Source organism: Cherax quadricarinatus, chromosome 6 (genome assembly GCF_038502225.1).
Source record: "Cherax quadricarinatus isolate ZL_2023a chromosome 6, ASM3850222v1, whole genome shotgun sequence".
Taxonomy (NCBI): domain Eukaryota; kingdom Metazoa; phylum Arthropoda; class Malacostraca; order Decapoda; family Parastacidae; genus Cherax; species Cherax quadricarinatus.
Genome location: NC_091297.1, coordinates 17,353,576 through 17,365,920, shown reverse-complemented (window position 1 = coordinate 17,365,920; position 12,345 = coordinate 17,353,576). Strand labels below are relative to the sequence as shown.

Below are 12,345 nucleotides of genomic sequence, written 5' to 3'. Positions count from 1 at the left end.
GGTTCAGAATGATTTTTGCGAAATTATTGCGTACACAAATTTTTGCTTGCCTTACTTGGTAAGAAGAGCGTTGCTATTTAAGCCAAAATTGCAAGTTTTACCTATTTGGTATGATGTATACATTTTCATGAAATCGATATAAAAAGGCCCTTTAAAGGGCGTCACTCAACACTGACCAACCACAATACTCCCCCCTCCCCTTAAAATGAAAATGTTGGAATCCCCCAAAAGCTATTAGATTTTATTTTATTATCACACTGGCCGATTCCCACCAGGGCAGGGTGGCCCGAAAAAGAAAAACTTTCACCATCATTCACTCCATCACTGTCTTGCCAGAAGGGTGCTTCATACTACAGTTTTTAAACTGCAACATTAACACCCCTCCTTCAGAGTGCAGGCACTGGACTTCCCATCTCCAGGACTCAAGTCCGGCCTGCCGGTTTCCCTGAACCCCTTCATAAATGTTGCTTTGCTCACACTCCAACAGCACGTCAAGTATTAAAAACCATTCGTCTCCATTCACTCCTATCAAACACGCTCACGCATGCCTGCTGGAAGTCCAAGCCCCTCGCACACAAAACCTCCTTTACCCCCTCCCTCCAACCTTTCCTAGGCCGACCCCTACCCCGCCTTCCTTCCACTACAGACTGATACACTCTTGACGTCATTCTGTTTCGCTCCATTCTCTCTACATGTCCGAACCACCTCAACAACCCTTCCTCAGCCCTCTGGACAACAGTTTTGGTAATCCCGCACCTCCTCCTAACTTCCAAACTACGAATTCTCTGCATTATATTCACACCACACATTGCCCTCAGACATGACATCTCCACTGCCTCCAGCCTTCTCCTTGCTGCAACATTCATCACCCATGCTTCACACCCATATAAGAGCATTGGTAAAACTATACTCTCATACATTCCCCTCTTTGCCTCCAAGGACAAAGTTCTTTGTCTCCACAGACTCCTATGTGCACCACTCACCGTTTTCCCCTCATCAATTCTATGATTCACCTTATCTTTCATAGACCCATCCGCTGACACGTCCACTCCCAAATATCTGAATACATTCACCTCCTCCATACTCTCTCCCTCCAATCTGATATCCAATCTTTCATCACCTAATCTTTTTGTTATCCTCATAACCTTACTCTTTCCTGTATTCACTTTTAATTTTCTTCTTTTGCACACCCTACCAAATTCATCCACCAATCTCTGCAACTTCTCTTCAGAATCTCCCAAGAGCACAGTGTCATCAGCAAAGAGCAACTGTGAGAACTCCCACTTTATGTGTGATTCTTTATCTTTTAACTCCACGCCTCTTGCCAAGACCCTCGCATTTACTTCCCTTACAACCCCATCTATAAATATATTAAACAACCACGGTGACATCACACATCCTTGTCTAAGGCCTACTTTTACTGGGAAATAATTTCCCTCTTTCCTACATACTCTAACTTGAGCCTCACTATCCTCGTAAAAACTCTTCACTGCTTTCAGTAACCTACCTCCTACACCATACACCTGCAACATCTGCCACATTGCCCCCCTATCCACCCTGCCATACGCCTTTTCCAAATCCATAAATGCCACAAAGATCTCTTTAGCCTTATCTAAATACTGTTCACTTATGTGTTTCACTGTAAACACCTGGTCCACACACCCCCTACCTTTCCTAAAGCCTTCTTGTTCATCTGCTATCCTATTCTCTGTCTTACTCTTAATTCTTTCAATAATAACTCTACCATACACTTTACCAGGTATACTTAACAAACTTCTCCCCCTATAATTTTTGCACTCTCTTTTGTCCCCTTTGCCTTTATACAAAGGAACTATGCATGCTCTCTGCCAATCCCTAGGTACCTTACCTTCTTCCATACATTTATTAAATAATTGCACCAACCACTCCAAAACTATATCCCCACCTGCTTTTAACATTTCTATCTTTATCCCATCAATCCCGGCTGCCTTACCCTCTTTCATTTTACCAACTGCCTCACGAACTTCCCCCACACTCACAACTGGCTCTTCCTCACTCCTACAAGATGTTATTCCTCCTTGCCCTATACACGAAATCACAGCTTCCCTATCTTCATCAACATTTAACAATTCCTCGAAATATTCCCTCCATCTTCCCAATACCTCTAACTCTCCATTTAATAACTCTCCTCTCCTATTTTTAACTGACAAATCCATTTGTTCTCTAGGCTTCCTTAACTTGTTAATCTCACTCCAAAACTTTTTCTTATTTTCAACAAAATTTGTTGATAACATCTCACCCACTCTCTCATTTGCTCTCTTTTTACATTGCTTCACCACTTTCTTAACCTCTCTCTTTTTCTCCATATACTCTTCCCTCCTTGCATCACTTCTACTTTGTAAAAACTTCTCATATGCTAACTTTTTCTCCCTTACTACTCTTTACATCATCATTCCACCAATCACTCCTCTTCCCTCCCGCACCCACCTTCCTGTAACCACAAACTTCTGCTGAACACTCCAACACTACATTTTTAACCTACCCCATACCTCTTCGACCCCATTGCCTATGCTCTCATTAGCCCATCTATCCTCCAATAGCTGTTCATATCTTACCCTAACTGCCTCCTCTTTTAGTTTATAAACCTTCACCTCTCTCTTCCCTGATGCTTCTATTCTCCTTGTATCCCATCTACCTTTTACTCTCAGTGTAGCTACAACTAGAAAGTGATCTGATATATCTGTGGCCCCTCTATAAACATGTACAGCCTGAAGTCTACTCAATAGTCTTTTATCTACCAATACATAATCCAACAAACTACTGTCATTTCGCCCTACATCATATCTTGTATACTTATTTATCCTCTTTTTCTTAAAATATGTATTACCTGGTTGCACTAGCTTATGTGGAGACCAAGTCATATGGTTAAATGAAAATTCCTTTTTATATTTTGGTACTGTAATTTTCAAAACGTAAGCATCTATGTACAATGTTCTTACTATATAATATATGATACATTTCCTTATGTAAAATCTTTGTTACACTAGGTTTATTCATAAACAATCCTATTTTGCCAGAACTGGAATACAGGATGTCAGCACAGTACACATCTTTTAAATTAATACTCCTACACTCTTAACCAGTACATGCTAGATCGAATGCGGTTGTAGTCAGGTAGGGCCTCACAAGGGCCAACTGCAGCAACAGCAGGACACCTGTCATAAATATAACGGTGGCAAGTATCTCTAACAACATCTGCATTCACAGCCTGTGGGTGAAAAAAAAAACAAAGCATTTTTAATCCCATATATATATATTTTTTTTTCAACAAGTCGGCCATCTCCCACCAAGGCAGGGTGACCCAAAAAGAAAATACTTTCATCATCATTCAACACTTTCACCTCACTCACACATAATCACTGTTTTTGCAGAGGTGCTCAGAACACAACAGTTTAGAAGCATATACGTATAAAGATACACAACATATCCCTCCAAACTGCTAATATCCCAAAACCCCTCCTTTAGAGTGCAGGCATTGTACTTCCCATTTCCAGGACTCAAGTCCGGCTATATAAAAATAACCGGTTTCCCTGTATCCCTTCACTAAATATTACCCTGCTCACACTCCAACAGCTCGTCAGGTCCCAGATACCATTCGTCTCCATTCATTCCTATCTAACACGCTCATGCACGCTTGCTGCAAGTCCAAGCCCCTCACTCACAAAACCTCCTTCACCCCCTCCCTCCAACCTTTTCGAGGACGACCACTACCCCGCCTTCCTTCCCCTACAGATTTATATGTTCTCCATGTCATTCTACTTTGATCCATTCTCTCTAAATGACCAAGCCACCTCAACATCCCCTCTTCAGCCCTTTTAACTCCACACCTCCTAATTTCCACACTCCGAATTCTCTGCATAATATTTACACCACACATTGCGCTTAGACACAACATCTTCACTGCCTCCAGCATCCTCCTCGCTGCAATGTTCACAACACATGCCTCCCACCCATATGATTGTGTTGGTACCACTATTGTACACTCCCTTCTTTGTCTCCATGGATAATATTCTTTGTCTCCACAGATACCTCAATGCATAACCCACCTTTTTTTCCTTCATCAATTCTATGGTTTATGGAAATACTTACATCAATTCTAGCATCAAGCTCGTGTAAAGGGATACGCCTGTTGTAGCACAACATCTGGCGGCCAATGTCTTCACACACAGGAGTTGTACCATCCAATTGCAACAGCAAATTAGTACGCAAAATGTTTTTAGCGCGATCTACTTCAAATTCAGTAACGTTAGTGCACAGCCTCATCCATTCTGACTGCAGATTGTACATGAAGTCCTGCAAGGGAGTGAAAGGTGTTAAAATTTCAATTCAAGCCTTTGCAGAATTTATTAACGAGTACATGCTTCAACTAATAGAATTCTGGTTCAAGCTTTCTAATAGTAAAAGACATGGAACAGTCTTCAATGATTTACTGTAATTCATCAAGCTAATTTACATTAAAATACACACCTATAATATTTTCAATTAAAGATAATCAGAAAGTTTACTGCCATGAATACCAGAGATTTTACACATACATTATACTGTACATACCTCTCCTAGGCTTTGCTTTGTGTACTTTAAGATTATGGATAATAAAGAGCTGCAACAAAGGAAAACATTACCCTAGGGATGAAGTATTTAATTTGGTATATAATGGAGACTTCCCAATGGAAAATTTGTATTGCTCAATTTAAACACTAAAAAATATTTAATCTCAGTAAAAGAAAGTAACTAGAGATTAAATACTTTACCTCAATTTTAAGTGGCTCGCAAACGAAGTATATTCCCCATAGGCCAGTGTCTTTGTAGCATGTGTTAAATGATTGGAATGAATGGCAAAGATTGCCTATGACAGCAGCCTGAAAAGAAACATTTCCCTTTGAGAAAATTTTGACCTAGATATGACAGAATGAGTCTGTGCAGCAAGTGTGCACACTAAAAATATCCTACCCCATGCAGTGCACAATGGAAAAAGCAAACCTCTGAACCTGTGCTTGGTTTAAAATAGCAACAGGCATTTTCTAGGATGATTTTTATTGTTTTATTGGCTGACGGAATGGAAGAGACACTACTGAAGTCAAGATGATTTTTGGTCAATTTCAGATTGGCAGCAGCTTTAAATAGGACTCAGTAGCAGAAATATCAGATTTTTGACAATGGCTACAGCCCCTTTCCCTGGCTTGTCAAGGGTTTTTACTGGGTCTGCTTCAATTATTGGGATAAGCTAAACAATGACCAATCATTCTTAATTACATTTTATTATCCAAGAAATGGTAAAACTTTGATTCTGTATGATAATGGTTTCAAAATGGAGGGGAAGGGAGAGTCCTGGAGATGTGATTAATGAACAGAGGAAAAGTTGTTTTACTGCCTGGAATGCCTACAGTGATTATTTTTTTACTACTTTTAAGCTAATTTTTTATTTTGAGTAAAACTGGCCAAATTATTAACATCTATGCACATCATAGGGTAGTTCTGATAGCTCGATGGGCAGTTTTTTGTGAAGCATACTAGCAAAATTGCTGATGCATAAATTGTGCCCAGACTGCCAACTTCAGGAATGTATAATTCCATGTTCTCCACATTTCGTGTTATAGGTGTCATTACCTGTGGAAAAATATTCTAATTTAAGAGGGGTTTGGGATATTTTGCTGTTTAGCAACATCTAAACTATAGTATCCATGTGCTTCTGCAAACCTCGCCATCTATAATGTTTGAGGTTGTGACAGTGAAAGGGTTAACAAGGATAAGCAAAAGTGTAAAGAAAACAGTGCCCTAAATGGGATATTTAATAAGCATTAAGTAAGAGACACTTAATTTTTATCCTCTTTAATCAACATAAACAAATTTGATTACAGTCTTTAACCCTCTTTAAAAAAGATAAAATTAGCTATCTTAGTAATACACTATTTCAGCACATTCATTATCACTGCAATTCAAATGATTTCTTACTTGGGTAATCTTTGAAAATAAAAACATATATAAACATGTGGACATGGGCAAAAAAAAAAAAAAAATCCAACGGGGAGGGAAGAAAAAAAGGGGGTGTGCTGAAACATCATGGTCCAAGGCAGTGAGCCTTGGCAGGCATCACTGCATGCCTTCCTCTGGACAGATATTGCAACACATTGGGAGACAATGCTGCTGAACTATGGTGTATCTGGGTACGGTTTCGTCTGGAACAGTGAAGCAGTCATCGTGGAGTAGTTGATGCAGGGTTCACTCAACCTGGGGCACAACCTGCTGGTGCCCGAGTGAGGTGTTGTCAGTACTCGGAAACTGGGCAGGATTTTTTCTGGCAAGTGACTCAGGAGGACATTTCTCAACTGGTATTGTCACTGGGTAGTCACTGCAAGGAACTTGGCACAGCACAGCTTAGTGGTGCCAGTAAGAGAATCATGGCAGGGATGACTCAGGCACATCATCTGGGAGTCTTAACAGCTTACACTGTAACTGGAGTGAGTGGGTTAGCAGTCAAAGTGACATCATACGTTGTACAGGCTGCTCACTGAAGCCATGACACGAGTCAGACAGTTGTCTGCCGACGGGGCTACTGCGGCTTGACAATGTCATCCTCTCAATCAGAGTGGGAGTCAGAGCAGAGGTTAGACTGAGTGTCCCCAGACTGGGTCTACTCATGATTGTACTTTGACGGTCAGGCGGTGGAGTAATACGAGCCTCAATGAGGAGTCACAGCAGGACAACTCAGACATGGCGTCTATGAGCGGTGAGCACAAGAACTTCCTGTACATGGGGCTCAACACTTGTAAAAGACACCTGGACTGACTAATGTCAGTCATCGAACAGTCACAACAGGGTGACTTGTAACATGAGGCTGTTACCAATGGCCTGGGCTCAGACCACACTGTGGGCTACACACACAGCTGGGCTCAAACCACTTCATCGGGACAAACAAACTGCACACCTGCACTGCACATGCAGTTACTACATGGCTTGCACTAACAAATGATGCTTCTCTGTGCAAAAATCGACACTAGGGTATTCACGAGCATGTGAGAACACTAGTAATGGAACATTGAGAGGAATTAACATGTGACATATCCTCTCTCAATCGTTCTGGACAATACTGAATACAAGTTGCTCACTATGGCACTAACACTGTCGATGCGACATGTGGTGATGTCAAGCGTGACGTAGCGAGTGATGTCGTGGGGTGACGTCAGGGCAGATGACGTGGGGCGATGTCTGGCAGATGTCATGGGCGACTTCAGGCAGACCTCATGAGTGATGTGACATAGCAAGGTAGTGTCAGGCAGCATGGTAATGTTGGGGCAAGGTGACATTGTGGGTGACATCGCGAGGTAACGTTGGGCAGCAAGGTGATGTCGTAGGTGACGTTGCAAGGTAGCATCAGACAGCATGGTGATGTTGGGGGTGACGTCAGGCAGTCCTGGAATGATGTCATTGACATCAGGTAACGCTCTAAAGTAACGACGCAAGGTGACGTCAGGCAGCATGGTGACACCATGAGTGACGTCAGGCAGACAAACAACATGTGGCTTTGGACATCTGACTTGGTAACCCACGTGGCTCACTCCACATGGCTAGTATATCCACGTGACTTGTAGATCCACACTGCTTTGAGTGACCTCGGGCACTCGGTTACACAGCTCTAGCAAAGAATTCACACAGAATTCACAGAGAAAACAGCAGAGAGGGAGTTAGTAGCACAAGTGGTGATGGCATGGTAGGAGCATGGCAGTGTATGGTGAGGAAAGGTCTGGCAGCTTCCTCTGCACCCCACATACCCACGTGAAAAATCAACCACACTGGACAAAAATCCCACCACAAAACTTGCCACCTGACTTGCTGAAATAGCCTTGCTGAACTGAAACAAAAAACAGGTGACATTGAGTGACTTGAAAACAGAGTGGAACACTGTGGAGTGGAGTTGCCAGGGGACGCCTCTAAGATTTCTCGAGGAAATGCGGCAAATTTTGGCCTGGATCCTGCTTGTATCGGTGAATGGTGAGACTTGCAGACATGACATTAGGATAACTCATCGAGAGAAGGATGCTGCTTGTATGAGGCGATGAGGTAGTCAATGTCTTAATGCGTCCTTCCTTCCTCTCTCCGGGCAACACTGCTGCGACCAATGCTTGCCACCATTTGTAATCGTGCTTTGATGCATATATCCAAGCAGGGATCAATGATAAGACCTCGGAAACTTCTTATTTTATTTGGGATCTTGTACACAGGCAGTGTGTTTAGCCACGTCTATGGCCCTATGCTGTACATTCTACAAGATAGATGGACTGAACACATCGACTCCAGGCTGAGGGACTGATTACCTCAAACTCCTCCTCTCCTTGCACCTTTCTGCTTTGTACTGGGCTGATGAAGCCACTGTGTGGCGAAGCATTTCTTAAATATTCCCATATGTTGCATAAGTGTCTCAATCTTCAACTTGTCGGTTTTCTAAACCATTCATCACAGTGTGTTTAGTGTTCCCTTGGGCCAAGCCCCAGCTGCAAGAGAGCAGGGTTCTTGTTGGAGTGACGTCGGCTGCAAGAGTGAGGCAGGGGACCTTCAAGAAACTGCACCGATTTTAGAATTCGAACAATTCATATCTACAATAATTGTTACATATTCTACTGACAATGTACTGTGGATGAAAAGAATTTGATCATTCAGGTTAAGCAACATTTGTTCTGATCAGTAACTTCATGTGTGAGCACATACACAGACTTGTGCTTGGCTAGGGTAACCTTAAACTTCAGGCTTCATGTTATGGTCTTCCATTATTAAGCTGCCTGAATTTCTTTTCCAGCTTTTTACTTTATTTCACTCATTAATAACTCAAGAATGCCTGACCCAATTGGTTTATAATTTTCAATGTTTGTCTACAGTAAAAAAAAAAAAAAAAAAAAAAGATTCTACAAACAAATGCCATGTTCATGTGCCCTATGACCCAAGGTGTTGAACCCATTCCCAGCATCTTGGAATGGCTTGGATAACTTCCAAGTGGCATAGTGCCAAATGTTCAAAAAAATCAACAGCGGCACAGAGTGAAATTAAAGTTTGCAGGTGCAGATTTATCCATTTGGCGAGTAATTTTTTTTAACACACCAGCAATTTCCCATTGAGGTGAGGTGACCCAAAAAAGAAACATTCTTGCTATCATTCAATTTCACTGTCTTGCCAGAGGTGCACTGATATTATAGTTCAGATGCTCCTCCCAACTGCAAATATTCCCACCCCTCCTTCAGAGTGCAAGTACTGTACTTCCCACCTCCAGGATTCAAGTCCAGTTAACTGGTTTCCCTGAATCCCTTCACAAACTGTTTCCTTGCTCACACTACAACAGCTTGTCAACTTCCAAAAACCATTTGCCTCTACTTGCTCCCAACATGTTCACAACACCTGCTGGATGTCCAAACCCCTCATACACAAAACCTCCTTTACCCCCTCCCTCTAACCTTGCCTAGGGCAACCCTTACCCCACCTTCCCTCCACTACAGATTAATACACTCTCTAAGACATCCTATTTTGCTACATTCTCTCTAAATGTCAAAATCACCTCAACAACCCCTCCTCAGCCCTCTGGATATCACTTTCAGTAAACCCACACCTCTGCCAATCACCAATTCTCTGCATGACACTTACACCACACATTGTCCTCAAACACATCTCCACTACCTCCATTATTATTATTATAATCAAAAAGAAGCACTAAGCCACAAGGGCTATACAGCGCTGCAGGGTAGGGAAGGAAGCGAGGGTATTGGATGGCAGAAGGGAGGAGGGATGATCAGCAGGTTACAGAAAACAGCGGGGCAGGGGATAGTACGGGGGTAGAGGGTAGCAAGAGATTGAAGTAGAAAGGGCTGAAGGTATCAGAATTTGTGAAGTAAGTCAGTTGTTGTCAAAAAGTCAATGAGAGAGTCCGGATGAAAGGTGGGCCCATCAGCGAGAAGGGAAGGTAAAGAGAGAGCAGCGGAGCGAAGACGACGACGACAGGTAAATTCTGTGTGCTCGTTGATAAAGTGGGCAGTCCAACAGAATGTGGCTGACTGATAATGGAACTTGGCAATTCTCACAGAGAGGAGCAAGACGCCTCTCCATGAGATATCCATGAGTAAGACGAGTATGGCCAATGCAAAGACGGGAGAGAGTAGTCTCCCAACCTCGACACTGGTGATAAGAAGACGGCCAGTAACCTATACTCGGTTTAATAGATTGAAGTTTGTTGCCGAGCATAGTAGACCAACGTTGTTGCCAACGGGTGTGAAGGTGGGAAGATATTGCAGCAAAATAGTCCGTAAATGGAATACCTCTATAAGAAACTGGTAGGTCATGTACTGCTGACCGCGCAGCAGTGTCTGCCTGTTCATTGCCCTGTACATCAACATGACCAGGGACCCAACAAAAAACAATATCTTTATGCTTGGTAAAGATGCGGCGTAGCCAAAGTTGGATACGGAGGACTAAGGGGTGAGGTGTATCAAATTTTTGTATAGCCTGTAAAGCACTAAGGGAGTCTGAGACAACCACAAATGATGACACAGGCATACATGCAATACGGATAAGTGCTGTAAGGATGGCATATAATTCAGCAGTAAAAATACTAGCCGAAGATAGTAAATGCCCTTGTACGACACTATCCGGAAACACTGCTGCGAATCCTACGCCGTCAGAAGACTTAGAGCCATCTGTGTACACAGCAATGGCATGAGAATGAGAGTGAAAGTGGTCAAGAAAAAGAGAGCGGGAAGCGACTGTAGACAGTTGGGCTTTTGAGCAAGGGAGGGAGAAAGAACAGACTCGAACAGCTGGAACTTCCCAGGGGGGTAGGGAAAAGTGAGATGCTACATGTACATAGAAAGGTGGTAGTTGAAGAGAAGACAAGAGCGAATGAAGGCGAAGAGAGAAGGGACGGAGTAAACAGGGGCGGCGAACAAATAAAGAATGTCTACTAATATCAGTGACCATTCTATAAATGGAAGGATTGCGGAGATCATGAGAGCGTACATAGTAGCGCAGGCAATGGGCATCACGGCGATCGGATAAGGATGGAACGTTCGCTTCTGCATAGAGGCTCTCGACAGGGGAAGAGCGAAAAGCACCAAGGCATAAACGTAATCCTTGGTGATGAATGGGGTTAAGGCTAGAGAGAGTAGCAGGAGATGCCGCTGAATAGATCTGGTCACCATAATCAAGTTTCGATAAAATAAGGGTGGAATGTAGGCGAAGGAGGGTTCGACGATCAGCTCCCCATGAAAGATGAGCAAGGGTTTTAAGAAGGTTCAGCCGGCTGTGACAAGTTGCCTTCAGAGAGGTAATGTGAGGTTTCCAGGATAACCTACGATCAAAGAGGAGGCCCAGAAACTTGACTGTATCACGTTCAGGGATACGGGAGCCATAGAGGTACAAAGGATGATCGGAGATGACAGAGCGTCTAGTGAAAGTAATTTGGTGGGTTTTAGTGCTGGAAAATTTAAACCCACGTGTGGTGGCCCAATTGGAAACACGGTCGACTGCATGTTGGAGAGAAACTGTAATGAGGTGACAGTCAGCGCCTGCACAGGCAATAATGAAGTCATCAACATAGAGTGATGACCAAATATTTGATGGAAGACTAGAGGCCAAATCATTAATAGCAAGGAGAAAAAGTGTTGTGCTCAGAACACATCCCTGGGGGACACCTTCAGCTTGGATAAAGTCCGGGGAGAGCACATTATTAACCCGAACACGGAAATGCCTGTCAGTTAAAAAGTTCTTAAGGAAGGATGGTAGATTGCCTAGAAGGCCTAAGGAGTGGGCTTGGGTTAAAATATTATACCTCCAAGTTGTGTCATATGCCTTCTCAAGGTCAAAAAATATGGCAATAACCGAGTGGTTATTCGCAAAGGCATTACGAACATACGTATCCAAGCGTAGTAAGGGGTCTATGGTAGAACGGCCCTTACGAAAGCCATACTGACGAGTGGAGAGACTGTTGTGTGTCTCTAAATACCACACTAAACGTCTATTTACTAGGCGTTCCATTACTTTGCAAACTGCACTGGTAAGAGCAATGGGACGATAGTGGGAGGTTTCATGTCCCGTAGTGCCTGGTTTGCGGAAAGAGAGAACAATGGCGGATTTCCACAGCTGTGGAAGAACTCCTTGTGACCAAATAAGATTGTAAAGGCGTAATAGGACTGCAAGGGCTGACTGATGTAAATGTTGTAGCATACGAATATGAATGTCATCGGGCCCAGCTGCCGATGATCGACAAGCTGAGAGTGTTGCCTCCAGTTCTTGAAGTGTAAAAGGCACATTATACTGTTCTTCTCTGAGAGA

General features: G+C 43.0%; 1 protein-coding gene across 1 annotated transcript in view; it reads right to left on the bottom strand.

Annotated features, from left to right (window-relative positions):
• Positions 1-2,919: 2,919 nt before the first annotated feature.
• The window catches only part of UQCR-C1 (Ubiquinol-cytochrome c reductase core protein 1), a 123,553-nt gene continuing 114,127 nt past the window's right edge, over positions 2,920-12,345 (bottom strand). Inside the window, exons 7-9 of the mRNA XM_070080740.1 lie at positions 4,791-4,898; positions 4,129-4,332; positions 2,920-3,247 (exon numbers count right to left, since the gene is read on the bottom strand). Coding sequence (XP_069936841.1) covers positions 3,107-3,247; positions 4,129-4,332; positions 4,791-4,898 — 453 coding nt within the window. The 3' untranslated portion in view covers positions 2,920-3,106. The remainder of the gene's footprint in view (positions 3,248-4,128; positions 4,333-4,790; positions 4,899-12,345) is intronic.